Raw genomic sequence first — 17,242 nt, 5'->3', positions numbered from 1 at the left:
AAGTCACATTATTCATTTATCTGAAGTGTCAAAAGAGAATCAGAGGGGTAGCAATTAGCAAGACAAAAACCCACATTTGCTTTTATTTCCCCTTACAAATAAACAAAATGAAAAGCAAAATAGACAAAAAATGACTGCATAAATTGGTGGATTTCATCTTCTCCAGCCGCGATAAGGCAGGACCAGTGCAACTGACAGATGTACTGTCTTACAATGTTGTGCTTAGGGCAGTGTTTCCCAACCCAGTCCTCAGGGACAGTCCATGTTTTTGCTTCCTCTCAGCTAGTGCACCTGTACCAGGTATTCGATGTTGCTGATTGGCTGGGAGCTGGGAGGGAGCAAAAACGTGGACTTTTCAAGGTCCCCGAGGACCGGGTTGGGAAACATTGGCTTAAGGGAAGAAGTGCCCCGCCCCAAAAGGGCGATAGCCAGCAGGAGCCGAGTAACGCAGCTTGGCAGCACCATGATGCCCCCGTAGGAGACCCAGTTAAATATCTTGGCAGTATGTGACCAGAGCACAGCTTCCTGTAACAAGATAGCACCACACGCTAAGGCATGTACTTTTCAAAAGCCACGGATCACAGGTGTGCAGGTTTGCAAGCTCATAGCCATTTAGAACTTCATACATAACAAAGTTACAGCCAACTCTTCCATGTGCACGGGAAAGACGGCGGTTTCATTTGCATGTAGAACCAGAAGCTCATTTCGGCTCTGAAAACTCTACGCAAGAGTTCCTTTACTGCATCGTCCTGCATACACACACACACATCCATCTCTCAGCTTTAAGTCAGAAGGCCATCACAATACCATTTGATACTAATATGCAGAGTTATGTCTTGGCTTCTCTTTCACATGGTCTGGTGGTCTACAAATGGAAGGCACCAACCTTAAGGTCATTCACATTCTGTGCATTTTTTTGTTTGACTCAGTTTAAGGTGAACTCTTCTTAGCTGCTTTGAGATTTATGATTGGATAGTTATACAGCCAGTAAATCTTCATGTCCAATTAGGCCCAACCCAGTGGGCGGAACCCAGAGTAAAAAGGCCCATTCACAGGCCTGATATACAATCAGTAGTAAAACGTTACTCAAGCAACAAACAATTGCTTTCACTAGATACATAAAAACAAACTGACTGCTTCCTGCCACCTCATTACCCAGGCATTTCCCTCCCGTCCCACAATCCTCAAGGCTCAAGCATGGCAGCATGTTTTAAGTGCATAAAATGTACCCGTGAGGATAAGCCTGTCACTATTATAATCATTTTACATGAATACAAAATAGAGTAAAGAAATTTACATATCAGGTTCCACACAGGTACACACTTATTAAAAAAGTTAATCAGTTTTATGTGAGAGAAACGTGTAAGGTAGCAAAAAAAAAACAAGTTAAGCCTCCGTTCGGCACAATCAAGTTGCAGACGCAGCGAGCAGATGGCTGCTGATTTGGCTCTGTGAAGAATTGGCCTCAGGGAATCGCACTTCCCTTTTAAGGTAAACAGATCAACAAGGCGAAGCAGTGCAAAGAGGTACTGGTGCGATTTCGATTCACGGACCGATCCGGCGGCAACGGCCTGAGGCTTTCAGACGACCAAAGACAATGGAGACGCGTCACTGGCTGGCCGGTGGGACCCTCTCACTAATTGGAACGAGGTGCAAAGGTGACCATCGCTGGCTTGGGGTTTGGATGCCAGCGCCTTCGATGGAGCATCTCTGCATCCCTGTCAGTTTCGCAGCGGCCATGCCGCCTACTGCTCTCCACGGTCCCCTGCCACCTCAATCTGGTGATTAGATCAGGAAGGACTGAGAGTCTCCACAGTCACTGTCTAGCACCGGGATAATGGGCTGGTCCTGGTCCCAGTCCCGAGGGGGAGCCTTTCCGTCAGACTCCTCCAAACGCTCGAGCTCCAGGTCCTCATATTTTTCGTCAGTTTGCTCCTCATCCTCCTCCAATCCCACAGCCTGCCTGGCAGCGGTACCAGAAGTCGTCGTTTGCAGGTCCAAGGGCGCCTGGAACTGGGGCAGGGGTGGTGCCCCGACCTCTGCATTGGCTGTCACAGAGGCAGGGGGGTCCGTGCATGAGCAGGGGGCGCTAGGGGCGCTGCGGGAAGCCAGGGAGCTCGCCCCGACAGCTGGATCTGCAATGGATGTCACTTTCAGAAGCCCTGAAATGGGAGCCGGTCAGGAGCACACTCAGGGGCTCTCTGCGGACCTGTACGTAGCTCAAACTACTCAACTACCTAAAGTTTAAGGCACCTCATTAATACTCACTCTGGCGATCCGCAGCTCTCCTGTGCTTCCTGAGAGCGATCTGCTTCTTGAGCTCCTCCACGTCCTGTTGGATCATCTCCTTCTCACGTTCACTCCATTCCACCTCTCTGCAGACGGCCTGCAACGGCAAAGGGTGACAGATCAAGGCTCGACGTTGGACCTGGACGACATTTTGTACCGAATAGTATTATGGACTGTCAATCATTAATGAGCGGTCATGAAGGCCTGAAGCATTGTGTCGTGAGGTTTTATGAAGGTCTTCTGAAGGTCTTCTTGGGAAGCGTTACCACATCACTTTCCCACCATCCCAAGCTTACATCAAATATTTAGCTTAATAAATACTCGTAAAAAATTCATGTAGGTCTTTGGAAACACTAGCAGACTCCCAAAGTACCATGTGTGTTTTATTAATGGATAACTTACTTCAACCTTCTCCTGTAGTGCACTGTAGACTTGGAAGACGTTCTTAATGTCCTTCACGACTCCATCCTTGTCAAAGAACTCGGCCCTGCAACATTCATATCCAGTTACGCTCCACGGCCGCATCTTCAATTGCTCCGCCAAGCGGCAACGCGACACGGCGGCAGTAAAGCGCCGTAAGACCGAGCGAGTGGCAGCCAAACGTATAAGATGTCACGCGACCGAAAAGTCAAGGGAGCACGGGCAATCAGAGTCGCGGTGGAGTTTAGGGGATCAACCGGGGATGAAATATAGCACGTCCAAGAGGGACAGGATGACCCAACTGTCTGGGTACATAGTGTCTTATGAAAGACACACCATGAAAAATGAAGGTGAGGAGGACTGGACAGACCAGTACTAGGAGCAACCAGCTTACACAGAAGGGCATGCTGGGATGTATGACATAAGCAACATGGATCAACAGAATAGAATAGAGATACATAATCCATCCATGTAGAGAAATCCCCATTGCTCTCTATGAGACACACATACGGGTGAGAGCAAGCTTGGGGGTCACAGCAGAGGGTCGGCCAGCTTGCAGTATCCCTGGAGCTGGGAATTAAGGATCAACAGACTTGTGACTATTCTGCCAAGGCCAGGGTTCAAACTAGCGACTTTCCGATCACAGACACAGTCTTCATCTGCCGTTATCTTGAATGGCTCTTACACGCACTCTAGTAGTGCTCCAGGCTGGGTTACAAGCATTCCTCAGTAACCTACCCCCAAATTAAAATCTATTTTTGGGGTTTCTAGTCCCTTTCTCTCCTCACTACATGGCTATGCATGCAGACTCACTCACCCGTGTTCCTGAATCACCTTGGCATAATTCCACGAGGTGTTGGGTACAGAGGACACCTTGTACTCCTGCTGGCTGGTGCTGCCAAGGTTAGGGATGCACAGTGAAACCCTCTGGTTGTACCTGCTGGAGATGAGATCACGATCTGGATTCACATGCAGTAACCGCGGGCAACTCCAATGGACCTTGGACCTCGCAATGTTAAAATTAAAGGAATGTGAATTATGAAATGCATTTCCTGTCCCTGCTTTCGGGCAGTGTGCATCCTGTGGGGTGTGTGTGCGTGCTCCTCTGAGAGGCAATAGCAGCTGTCACCGTCAATGATATCACCGAGAACCAGCGCAGGAACCGAGACGTCCTAACACATCGCTACACCGTCATGTTTCGATGCTGACAGACACTTGGATGGGTTCCACAGAATCCAATAAAAAGCTACCTACAAATACTTAAGAATACTCTGGGATAGGTTTGTTACTGACATACATTAATAGCTACCAGACGACCCCCTGTTACTCAGCCCTTCTTGCTACCTATGAAGAGTGAAAGGCGGCATTGGACGCTGAACTGCAGGTGAAAGGTACTGAGGTAGAGCTGAACTGCTCTGTGGGCATGAGCCCCCCTGCTGTCAGAGCCTTTTGTGACGGAACAATGAGCCTGTAACGCGAGAGCTCGGGCGCCTATCGCTTTCCTTACTGCTCACCCAAGTGCATTACTTTCACGCAGCCGCATGGCACGGCTGCAGGAGATAGGGAGGGCCCGGCGTGAGCTATAAATGCTCTGTGGGCTTCATTTTTCAGCGATTTGCCGCAGACGGGCGGCGTACGGGCGCACCTTATCACGGCCACGCCGAAATCACACCCCTTCGCTTACTGCTACGTGCGACTCTACAGCAGCTTCTACACCCACCACGGCACGGCTGAAACACGAGGCGACCGACTGGGCCGTGTCCAGACTCACGCAGCAGGCTTACGTCTGAGCACCGTGACCCCATTCCTCGGGGTCACGACCTGTGACCTCTGGAGTCAAGAACGGGCCAGCCGCGACGACAGCCGCAGAGACACTCCCCAGTGGTCATGAAAACTAGTGGGAACTGGAGCAAGCCTGATCTGTCTGGGTTTAGTGGGTTTTGTGCTTTGAATGCTAAAGGCTACATGGGGTAAGGCAGCTATGTTTTCTGAGAAAGGCAGGGAAGTGACTAGAGGGCGACTTGAAAGCAACACCAGATTTAAGTATTAAATATGCAGAGGCAGCGGCCAGCCTGTCTGCACGCACCTGCTGAGAGATAATTAAGGGACATCTAGAGCAGCTGCCGACGCTCTGCGTTTTACATTTACATTACATTTATTCAGCAGACGCTATTGCCCAAAGCAACACAGATAATACAAGACAAGCATACAGAGGTGTATCGGTGTGGATTTATCTAGATAGACACCACTAATCTGTCTGTTTCTTTCAGCAGTCAATCAAACTTAAGGCCAGAGACCTGACAGACAGAGGCCTGACCTTAGCCAGCCTGAAAGCAGAGAGCAGTCAAGGCCAGACTCCTTCTCTGTTTGCCTGTAAACAAGGTTATGTACTATGCAAAGCAAGCAGTGGGCGTTTCCAAGGCGATAAGACAACAACATTTACATTTTTTTTTTTTTTTTGCCAGACGCTTTTATGAAAATTTGTTTGTCTGTTTTTTTTTTTTTTTTTTGGAAAGCAGGGTCAAACAGTCCTTGGAGTAATTGAGTGTTAAGGGTCCAACAGCCAAATCACGCTGCCAGCCATGGGATTTGATCCGGTGACCTTCTGATCACAGGCGCAATGTCCTACTCCACTGAGTCACACACCATGACAGTCATGCATGTGATTTAGAGGCTGCCATTTTGATAACAGACACGTGAACAGAACTATCATCCCAGGCTGACGGGGGAGGGGGGGGGATATCCAAGACATCAGGAAAGCTGACAGACAGGAGGACCCCACCCAGGAAAGGGGTGTGGACGGGGGGGGGGGGGGGGGGGGAGAAGGACCCTACCTCTGGCTCGGCTGGAAGAGCACATACTCCAGAGCGTGTGTGGAGTTGTTGCCCGTGGAGATGAAGCTGAAGAGAAGGAAGACAAGGTCGGTCGTGCCCAGGATGTTGGTCAGCTGCCGATGGATAAGCTGCTCCCTGAGAGACATCTGCTGCTGAGTGTTCCTCCGGAACCGATACCAGCCAATGACACTCTGCGGGGAAGCCGACCCACAGCGGTTAGATGTGCCCTCCACACAGCCCTAACCTGCACCACTCCACATCACATCAGGAAGCACCCAGTGCCAGGTATGTACTGTGTTATGTGCAGCAGCTGGGGAAAACAAGTATCGAGTAGCAAGTGAGTATCCAAGTACTCACTTTCCTTCTCTCTTTAAGAATCCCATTGAGCTTATCTTCATTGATGTTTCCTGAATAATCATAAAAGCTGAAACAGAAAAATTGCTTAAATTAAATATAACTAGAAACTACTCAAAAACACATAAAAAACATCTTCCCATCACAAACTGCCACAATGCGTATTTCGACCTGATTTCATGGTTAAAAGAACATCAAACCACTATCTTCCACAAAAGTGTTCTTACCTAAAAAGTTGTGCACATGGTTCATGATTTTGAACTTCTATTAAAAAACAGAAAAGAATCACAAAATTATGACGTGTTTTACTAGTGATTCTGAACTTCCTCTGTGTTCAACACAAGCTCTGCATGTTTAGCAGTGGTTGGCAGTATTAGGGCATCAATTTCTGACATTCATCCCGTCTACTGGTAAACATCTATCACCTTCTGTCACCACAGTGAACTCAAACTCCATTTTGATCAGAATTATGCATTTTTATTCATAGTTAATAAAGCGGTTATAGCCTTCCACAGTCATTCATACAGGGTTCAGTTGGTACAACTTGATGGTTTTACTCAATATGACACACCACAGCAGTTACTTAATAGCATTTCTTAAATAATAAGCTTCCGTGAAGCCATTAGATCGAACAATCTTGCACGCAATCTGCAGGTCGTTCTCAAACACCGCAACCCCGGCTCACTATGAGAGGTACTGTCGTGCACCAGGACACACACACACACACACACAAAATTTCCCTTTCAACCTGCACCTCAACCCAGTGCGGCAGTTTCTTCATCACGCAAAACATTTCGCTGAGCTCATAGAAAACAGTCCAACCTAACCACAATAAAAAAAAAACCAACAGCTCACTAGCCCTAAATCTGCAAATGCAGCAAGACTGCAGGAACAGCAACATGCGACACAACAAGCAGAACATAACTGCTTATTTAATAAATAATTTCCGCTGTACTGACCGAAAATGAGACAGTGCTCTTATAAAACTTGAGCGCTGGCTAAGATAAATGTGAGTTAATGAGGAGACTGATCACAACATCCCATTGGAGAAATTCCTCAACACAAAATGCCAGGAATGGACTCCGGTCTGAACAGACTGACAGTGCTGAGCACACAAACAAACCACAGAAAGCTTTTCAAAACAGCAGCCGATGATCTTACCTATGACCCGGATAAGTTCTGTGCTGCTGATCTGAGAGTCACTGATGCTGAATGTTTCCTCTTCTTTTACCTCCCCGAGCAGGAAGCCTTCCTATAAAAACCGGCACCGGCCGCTTACTGACACGTTCCATAACAGAACAATAAAAAGACAAATTATGCAGAACGGATCGATTAAAAGTCATTAAAATATTAAACCGTCACTACAATGGCAAGATTTCTCTCACTGCGTTGAACCCGTACTAGTTAATTTTGGGTAAAATCCCACGGATTCTTAAAGGTGATCACTATTATTTTTAACATAACATAGCAATTATTCAAGGAATGCCCACAAGACAGATGCTGCGTTTAACTGGACAAGCAGGGCTGGCAGCTAGTTAGCTTAACTAGGCCTAGTTATGAAAACAGGTTTTACCATCCACGCCCTACTGTTAAACTAATGGCATTTTACTCATGAATTGGCGGACTCATTTTACACAGAGTGCTCATCAAAATGTAAACGTTTTGGGGCGCAATACATATCTGTTAATATATAAACGTTTAACTAGTAAGGTGTTTCTGCGGTAACTTCTACGAGACGATCTAAGTTATCTTCTTACGCTGTAAACCGTGATGATAAATTCCGGAGAAAAGCGACGGACACTTTAAAGTAGTTAGCTAGGCTAACACCTGTTTCTAAAACACTGACAGGCTAAACTCTAACGGCAGCTAAAGAAAACAATTCGGAAACGGTCTCCTTTCATTCCGATCGATAACTGTAGACACTTACATGGTCGGAGTTACTGTTGGCACTGTGGTAACACACAGAACTAAAAGTGTAACTGGAAATGCATGCAGCCATGATGAAAACATCCCAACGCGTCCAAGAACCTGCCGCGGCCGCGCGACCTGAGCGGCGAGAGCGCGCGCGGCCCGGTGCATTGTGGGAAGGGGAGTCTTTACGGCGAAATTGTCCAGGCGTAGTGACGTTTTGTATATGAACGTTGAGTATAATTATTTATAAGGAGTATTTTGTTATAGCAGGGGCTTTTCGGCAAACTATAAATAGTACCAAAATTCAACAAGACACAATGACATGGCACTATAAGGTTGTGTAGTTCCGTTGACTGCTTACATGCACCTATTTACAGGGATGCCAACTCCCACGCATTCACACTTTCAGGCTATCACGCTCACCCCAGAAATCTTACAGCAAATCTATATCATTCCATTATGAAAATTAAGCTAAATCGAAAGCAGTGGGGTACTTTGCAAACCCTGCAGACTATTTGAAAGCTAATAAAACTGTTAAATACATGTAAATGCGTGTGCAGACTCGTCTCGAATTCAGAATGTCGTGCCAGCCAGCTGACCAAAGCTGACAACCTTGTATCTGTCTGACAGCGATTTCAGGCAGCACTTAACTACAGGGAGGCCTGTGAGTCTTGATCGAAAGCAGGTAAAAAAGACCCGCACGATGAGTTTCGTACTCACTTGCAGCGGCAGTGATGTCGAGCAGTACTATTACTTACCGGATAGGTCCGACAGCATGTACGATTAACTTGACCACATTTGGCAACATTTTATAACAAGTTTTTTTTTTATTGCATTTAATGTAGTTCAACTAATAACCAATGGGTGGCAGTAGCGCTCCGCTAATAGATACCAACTTTCATCCATCCCACTGCTCATGCAGTACAGAGTTATAGGGAGCCTGGTGCCTCTCCCTGGCAACATACGCCCCAAGTTAGAGGCCGCCTTGGACAGGATGTCAGTCCATCACATTACGTTTACTTATTTGGCAGATTCTTTTGTCCAAAGTGACATGCATGTGAAAAAAAAAACTTGGGGTTGCAGTGCACAAATCAGTCAGCATCACTGGGGCAGTTGAGTTGTCAGAAAAAAAGGCAATTTTTTCAGACAGAGGGCAGGAGTCAAACCCTCAAGCCTGGAAGTGGGAAGAAACGGCGCTATATATGAACCATTATGCCAAAATGTAGAGACAATGATATCCATTTTTATGGTAAAAATGGCAAAATACTTAATAAAAAATTTACACACACACAGACCTGTACTCATGTCTTTGTGGGGACTCTCCATTCATTTCTATGGGCAAGACCCTAATCCCAACAATAACAACCTTACCCCCTACCCAGCCCTAACCTTAATCATAAGTAACCAAACTAAATACAAGACTTTTGTCATGTTTAGTTTTTTGATTGCTGTCACAGATGTTTGGACCGAAAGAGTGGCCCCCACAACATCAAAATAACACAAATGTCCCCGCAATTTAAGGAATATCTGACACTCTCTCTCGCTCTCCCTCCCTCTCTCTCTCTCTCTCTCTCTCTCTCTCACACACACACACACACACACACACACACGATTAAATATAATTCTATGTAAATCCTCTTTTCGTAGTTTTGATCCCATGTGCTCAAGTGCCGTCCTTGTACTTACAATAAAACGCGTTTAACTATCCATTTTTAAATCAGCTAACAACGTCTGCATTCCTGTATTATGGACCTTCTGCTCAGGCCTGACCAACATAATTCTTGCAATAAAATCTGAACCACAGTTTGCGATTTTAATTCGACTGCAGACCTTTTCTGCAGCGCTCTCCCATTCCAAAGCTAATATGGATATATGGTTGTGGGAAAGTCTGGGCGGCCCTGTGAACTGAACCATGTGTCACAGGGAATTTCCAGCAGGCCCGAAGTTTTATTTTCTTTTTTCGCCTTATTTGCGGCACACTGACACACACACACACACACACACACACACACACACACACACACACACACACACACACACACATGTGGTTCTGCCGCAGGTTACTGTCAGAACAAAAGCAGAACTCAGCAATATATGTGGACAGACGACACTCCCTCCTTGCTCATCCCCATTCCCATAACCAAAAGTGCGACATGACTGGTTGCATGGGTAACAAGCTTGTGTGAATTCCTGCGACGCAATACACTCGTGCTTTCATTCCAAACAACTTATAGTAAAGGGACGGGTTACAATACACATGTGCTTTTGGGGATATGATCCCACAACTTCAGCATTGTTAGCACAATGCTCTGCTTGTTGAGCGAGACGAATGCTCGCGTTAATGTGGTATCCCACAATGCACTCAGCTCCTACCACAGATAAAAACAAGATTCTAGTAAATGCTGTCAGATACTGGGGAGACACTTAGAAGTATAATCTCATAATTTCAATATTTCCAAAGTCATGATGAATCCAAAAGTATCTTTAATTTTAATATAAAGACACTACAATTGTACCAAGCATCATTATTATTCTGCATTATTTTAGTAAAATATATAATAAAATGTCCAATCCAAGCATGATTACATTCAATTAAAGTTGTACTGTATGTCATATCAGAAATAAAAAATCATTAAAGTCATTGGAATTAACTTATCATGGAGAAAACAACATATTGCTTTGGCATATTAGTTTTTATTTTAACTTGTTATTTTACTTCCACCTTTATGAATAATGTATCTACAACCTTTGTTATTTCCTTTCCACACTTCTGGGTGAGTCTGAGCTGTGGGATTTCGGGCCTCAGACTGTAACTTTAGTTCTTCAGTCACACACGCACTAAGCGACCGGCTAAAGGGTCAAAGTATAAAATACAAGTGAATTCGGAAGCAGACCCCCCATGTGTTTTTTCGCCATCCTGTCAGACCTCTGTGGGGCATCGCAGGCACATGACAGAAGGGTCCATTGAAGGCTCCTTCCCGAGGACCCGGAGCACAAATCGCCTTTCAGCACTCTGCACTGCCGGCCTGTGGGTTCAGAACCAGGAGGAAACTCTGCCCTGTTTATCCAACGGGGGTGAGCGAGTCACGGGGAGACGCGAAGCGGACTGGAGTTTACCCTTGTGAAAAAAGAAGGGATGCAGGCTTGGGACTGCTTTCATTCACTGGCCACCCCCCTGCCCAACGTTTTATTACTTGCATTTTTCCTCAGCCATAAGCTGCGTGAACGTTACGCACGGCAGGACCGGCACCCACGTGTGCCAGGCCTGCTGGGGCAGTGGGAAAGGCAGCCAGCCCAGGGCGTGTCGGCATGTGCCGCGGTCAGGATCTGGCACCGGCCCGCCAGCCCTCTGAGAGTGGGAGGCAGCCATCCTGGAGAGCGCAGACGCACGTCTGTGCGGACAAATGTGATCATTAAGCACATCTACCATACCTTTGTGGAGCTGGGGAGGACGGACATGCTGCTCCGTGGCCCAGCACTGGGCAGGGATTAAAAATCGGCTCTGGACTTCGGGGTTGCGCACGATAAGTTTTGTTGGACAGCAGGCGGGAATTTTGCTGGCCCACAAACCCATCGACCCCCCAGAAAAATGGCCAGTATGCCAGATGGCCGATCAAACCATACCTGGGCCCACAGGGGCAAATCGAACGCCCGAATGCTCCTGGGGAATCTGACTAACGGAAACAACCTCTGAACACATATCATCTCAAGGGGCGCGTTGGCCCCCATCAACCATCATACACAAGGATAATCTGAAGGCCACAACCGCATGGAGTCTTGCCCCAGGTGCAGCCCATGGTCCATGTGGTATGAAAACAAAGCGTTCCATTGGGCGACGGAAGCCCATTTGTCTCCATCTTCGGCTTCCAGGAAGGGTACTGGACACAGCTGGCCCATGGGGACCCGGACCCTGTCCGTCCCGTGAACTGACAGGCAGTCCGTGCGTGCCACGTATCATTGAAGCGACGGAGGCAGCTCGGGTTACTGTTTTCTAAACACTCAGGTCACCTCTCACCCGTGACTTTGGAAATGCTGGTCGGCACTTCACAATGTCTTCCTCCCCTGTGAGTGAATCCGAGAGCACAGATCTGATGGCGAGCCTGATACGGCAACGGCTGGCGGAGACAGTCATGTGCAAACCAGTCACGTTACCTGTCTCTTTTTTTTTTTTTAAGCGGTGGAGGCAGAAAGCGGTGTATCATGGTGCGTTTTGTTTCAGTGGTAATTTTTGATGACAGACTATGCCGTGAAAATGCAGTGAGACAAAAAAAAATCATCCTGAAACTGTCAGTCTGATTATCAGTGGCACGGAAGCTGCCCTCTCTCACTGCAAATCGTGCACTGCGCTGTCCTCCCGTATAGAGAGAATGCAAAGTGTCAGAGTGTAAATATTTGCACTACCAAGTTACTTGATTGATAAGACAAGTACATAGTTTTCACTGCTCTGGCAGCCCGAAGGATTGCAGCCAACTTAAGCTATTAAGATTTAAAGAAGAGCAATCGACATCCTCAAACAAGTACGATGCAATAAAACATGCGCATATAAAGCCTGTCAGGTTGGGATACCAAATGAAAATGATTAATGTACATTTCAAGCAGGACATTTACTGGCGATGTTAATTTAAAGGTTAGACACCTCCACCGGAGGAGGCTGTTATGAATGCCTGTGTGCTTGTCCTGCAAAGACTGTGTTTTCGGTTTAATTTTAGCAACGAGGAGGATGTCAGCCATCGTATTTTTGAAATCCAGGAGCACGTGTATTTTTGAGAGGATCAAGGTGAACTTGGTTTATTTTCTGTCAACAAACATGCTATTCTTTCCTCAGTGCCGCAGTCACATCGAATGTGAAATTTGTTCATTTTGACAGTTCAACCTGCACATTCACTGTCAAAACCCGAGCTACCATTCAGACTGGAGAATAGCGCAGCCAACCTCGGGAAAACTAAATGTTTTTAGCCCCATGGGTGAGACGCTGCTCCGATGTTCAGGCATGCTTTGCAAAGCCTCGTTTCCCTCTAGCCATGGGGAATGGCCTTACAGCAAACTGACGGTAATGAGGGGATTTCTCACGCCTTGTTTCATTGCGTTAACAATGTGTGGTGTATGTGCACCTTGAAAATTTAGCGTGCCTAACCAAAATATCTGAAAATGTGTACCCAAGCTGTAAAACTAACTGTTCTTCCCACAGCTAAGCTGTGTACTGTTTTGGGCCATTCGTGGAAAGTCCAGGTTCAGAAAGTACAAATCCAGACCAAGGTTTTATTTCAGCCAACTAGCTGAGTACTCTGTGACTGTGACTCCTTATGCTCAACTGGTTGGTTGAAGCAAAATCTTGGTCTGGATTTGTACTTAATGAACCTGAACTTTCCACCTCTGTTAAAGTACTTGTGCGTGTCTGATTGTCTTGGAAAGAGCATCGCGGCCAGATGCAAACTAGAGAACATACTCATTGCACAACAATGTAATGTCTGCACAGTCATTTGTCACGATCAAATTAATCAGGAAACCTCTGTAGTCTAATAACAGCCTTTTCACATGTGTTGTTCAGTTTAGAAATAATAGCCACAAGAAGTTCTACTTCAGATTTTTTAAGTGTCTGCTTCCTGGCCACTGAAGCCATGTACCTATTTGTTCACCTCTAAAAGGGCACTGTTTTGTGATCAAAGTAATGCAGAAGGATCTTCTTGGAGACTTCCTCAGTGATCAGGATTTCTTGCTTAGCCGGATAACTTGATAGATTTAAGCTAGTGTGGGTTCAATGTAAGTGGACGAACATAAAGTCCATTTAAATCGGGGTGGCTTAGATCCGACAAGATATCCGGCGAAGAAGCACGAAATCCTGCCTTCTGAAACAGGCCCCTGTTTTACTCCAAATCTGGCTTCTGTTTCCGGTTGGTATCAAGCCACATTTCTCCCTGCAGAGAGAACCATCTCACATTGCATAATGTAAACCGCGTATAGTGTGATTGAAAAGAACCTCAGAGATGGAAACTCTATCCCTACGGTACGTTGCGGCGGACGGCTTTGGCCTTGACACCTGAAACCCCAGAGCTGTAACATCACCAGGTGGAGAAAAGCTACCTCACCCATAAGCGTGACCATGTTACTCCACATTGGCACGGACGCTGGCAAAAACACACCACACCGAGGCCCAGTGGCACCCTGAGTGTGTCGCCTGTTTTGACACGCCTCCTCATAGCCTCAACACCAGGACTGCGTTGGCAGGTGGTGTCTGTGACTGGCCTGTAAAGCTTAGACGTTCCTTTGCCCCAGGGCCGGCCCGTGACTCGAACAGTATGCTATTCATCTCTGGCAGTCACTGTGTCGACCCGTTAAAGATTTACAGTGCCTCAGAGGATTCGGCAGATTATGAATTCCTCTGTGGCGTTCCGGTCAACGTGCAGAGTCAGGGAGACCCGTTGCTTTAGTCGGCTTTAGCTTCCTTTTTGGTTTCAAACCTGCTTCAAAGCTTCACCAACAATCACAGTGCTGATTAATACTGAAGGAACAATTATATGTTATTGCTTGCAATGGAAACAGGCAAACACCTTTCATATTCGCTGCTCATACTACCTTCCCTGGCCATTCATCGTCAGTTTATTTTGGCTACAATAATATAGACAATTAGTTTTCCTAGGCGAGTACAGAGCGTGTTGTTCTTGGACAATCTCGTCCTACAACATTTCTGTCAGAGAGCTCTAGAGAATGTCGATCAGAGCGATTCCTCTCAGCAGAAACGGTCTCCTTGGTAGTATCAATATTAGCTTAAATATCACTTCCATCACCATGGACTGGGGGAATCATTGCAGAGCTCAGATGACCTCAGCATAAGCCATATAGGAGTGTATCGTGGGATTTCCTTGTTTTGAACAAAAACCACGCAGCTTTAACAAGGGTCTTTGGTTTAGAAAGCCATGTTGTGATATTTTAACAAAAGTTGGATGAACGCATTAAACGTGAGATGCATATAATTTATATAATTGCAAATGTATTTATGGTTCAACTGGACTGAAAGGGTGCATTTGTTCTCTAGTAGGTTCTTAAAGCAGGCCCGCTTTCAATGATGTTGACATTGCGGGTCCGAATGCATAGGTTATTAAAAGGAAATGATGTTGATGTTGCACAGGAAACTGTTCAGTTACAATGCAAAGGGGCTTTTCGATACACAAAAGAACCACGTATTTTATGATGTAACATTTCAACACATCTGATTCAATTTCTCATATGGACTTTACAAAGTGTGATGCGATCCTTTAACGGGTAATAAATGACCCTATTACCCATGTATGACAAAGGTAAAACTTAATAATCAAAATGTTTAAAAAGCTTCCCTGTTGCTCTTTTACTCAGTTGTAGTTTGGGTCTGTTTCTGCTGACACCTAGTACGTCAAATGTTTATCAAGCTATTGCTCTGTTGAAGTCTGACTTACACAAGACTGGTTTCACTACATAACACAATCACACGTGCATTAGCGTTGACGTGTTGAATTCACGCTTTTTTTCCAAGGAGGCCTGAGAAATGGCCACCGCACGTACAGTATAAAACCTCTTACACCTTTCCTGAAAAAAAAATGTGGCCAGCAATTGCAATGGCAATTTTTTTGCTGTAAATCTGGTTTCCCCCAAAAAAGCTAAATTTAATCATTTAATCACTAAAAATGAAATGTTTTTGCGATTGACTGTTTAAGCACTGCACGTGAATGAAATATGCACAGAAAAGTTATTACCGTCTGCGACTTAGTTTACAGAGCTTAGCTGCACCTACTCCCCCCGTACACACGTAATGAGACTCTAAAACAAATAAGCGCCTGCATGATCAGCACGAGGCGCAGACCCTTGCTATTTTATAACGCTCCCTTCATTTGCGTCTCTTTTGCAGACGCACTCCACTGCGACGTTCTCCTTTTTGCGTGTTTGTTTGTCAGCCTTTACGGTGACTGCTGTAAGGTGCTGTTGAGGAAGTTGCTAAGGAACACCACGATAAATACGGCACAATGGGGAGAAGCTGTAATCCTATCAGATATGCTGTGACGCATGAGTCCTGTCAAGTCAGTTTTTCCAGATAACACGCTGGGAGGAGTGTTTGCTGTTGCTGTAAGGCACCGTTCCCCATGAGTAGTGCATGACTGTCTCACCCATGTCCTGTCTCCCATTGCATAGCTCATCGAACTAGACATTAAGATATTTTCGTTTGCATCTCGATCTGTCACTGGAGAGCAGTCCTCGGTGAATGTGCCGTCGTTCACCAGCTCGTTTGGCATCGCCCTACGGAAAGTCCGCTAAGTCCACAGTTCATTCTCAAGCAGCTGTTTTGCACAGAGCTTTGTTAGAAACACTTTGAAAGTGATATGTATGATACTCCAAGGCTGCTTTGGCCTTAGCGTGTCAACAGAGCTTAAAACATGCACCTACATGCTGTCTTATGACATCCGTGCATTAGACGCACATGCGACTGTTATTAAACCTGGCAGAGTAAAGAAGAAAAAAAATGTTAAGAGCAGGAATTAAATTAAACGCCCATGTGGAGAAAATATTGCGCCATCAAAGAACTAGGCTTAGATTGCACCGGCATTTTATAACTATGATCACAAGTATGCTTGAAATAAACCAGTCCATGTGTTGGGTTACTGCAATTACCGTGTCGTTAAAAAACAGCATCGTGTGAATTTATGGCTAAGAAAATTTAGGGCCGAAGTCTTAGTTCCGGTGCTTTTAAGTCACACCATCCCACTCAGAAAAGTCATTGAAAGTTCAGCATGCATTGAAAGTTAGAGCAGAATTACACCCGCGTGTCTACAAACCATCTTTTCAGCCTCGAGTGCTGCAGAGCAAATATTTATATATTTTTAATTCGGTAGCTAAGGAAACATCTCACTTTCGAGAGCTGATTAAATTACTCCCCGCTTTTCCAGGCTGGTTAGTTATGTGGAAGTGGGAGATATTCCTCTCTGTCCGTCTTCAGGAGCTCATGAAACCTTAAAGAAGCAAACCCCACATTTTCAGTAGTCTGTCTTATTGGGTTTTCACTTTTAATATTTCCTATTTTGTTATGAAGGAAAATTATGCAGTCTATATACATTTCAAATGCCTGTTTAATCAGTACACGCCGAATATTGACCTCTCTAGAGCTTTATAAAGTGAATGGCTAAAATATGACTGGAAATGTTTCAATACTTGTTAGGGCTTTGGTGGATTTTAAAGTGAAGTGTTTATTGAACTTTATGAACGCAGATGTAAGGCGACGGTCGCCCCTGCTGGAGATTCCACGTGTATCTGTTCAATGTGCCATGTTCAGTATTTAATGGTAAATGTATATAATAGTAATGTACCATGTCTCATCGAGTCATCGCCAGGAGACAGTGTCATATTAAATTGAACTATATCGTTATTTGTTGCAGTCCGTAAACGAACACGATAAGTCATATCAGTTTAGT

The 17,242-nt window shown here is 45.6% G+C and overlaps 1 protein-coding gene across 3 annotated transcripts; it reads right to left on the bottom strand.

The window, feature by feature from the left end:
- Positions 1-54: 54 nt before the first annotated feature.
- On the bottom strand, positions 55-7,957 carry LOC125715354 (BRISC complex subunit Abraxas 2-like). 3 transcript variants are annotated; one of them, XM_048986727.1, is made up of 9 exons: positions 7,825-7,957; positions 7,059-7,149; positions 6,125-6,161; positions 5,901-5,967; positions 5,544-5,734; positions 3,527-3,649; positions 2,692-2,776; positions 2,269-2,386; positions 55-2,162 (listed from the first exon to the last, which is right to left on the bottom strand). In XM_048986727.1, exons 1-9 carry the CDS (start codon positions 7,894-7,896, stop codon positions 1,786-1,788), a joined length of 1,161 nt encoding a protein of 386 aa, XP_048842684.1. In that variant the 5' UTR covers positions 7,897-7,957; the 3' UTR covers positions 55-1,785. The 3 variants fall into 3 exon arrangements, with proteins under 3 accessions (XP_048842684.1, XP_048842686.1, XP_048842685.1); XM_048986729.1 differs by having other exon boundaries at positions 55-2,135; XM_048986728.1 differs by having other exon boundaries at positions 3,527-3,646.
- Positions 7,958-17,242: the final 9,285 nt, after the last annotated feature.

Source organism: Brienomyrus brachyistius, chromosome 20 (assembly GCF_023856365.1).
Source record: "Brienomyrus brachyistius isolate T26 chromosome 20, BBRACH_0.4, whole genome shotgun sequence".
In the NCBI taxonomy this organism is placed as follows: Eukaryota; Metazoa; Chordata; class Actinopteri; order Osteoglossiformes; family Mormyridae; genus Brienomyrus; species Brienomyrus brachyistius.
This window is presented reverse-complemented; position numbering and strand designations above follow the sequence as displayed.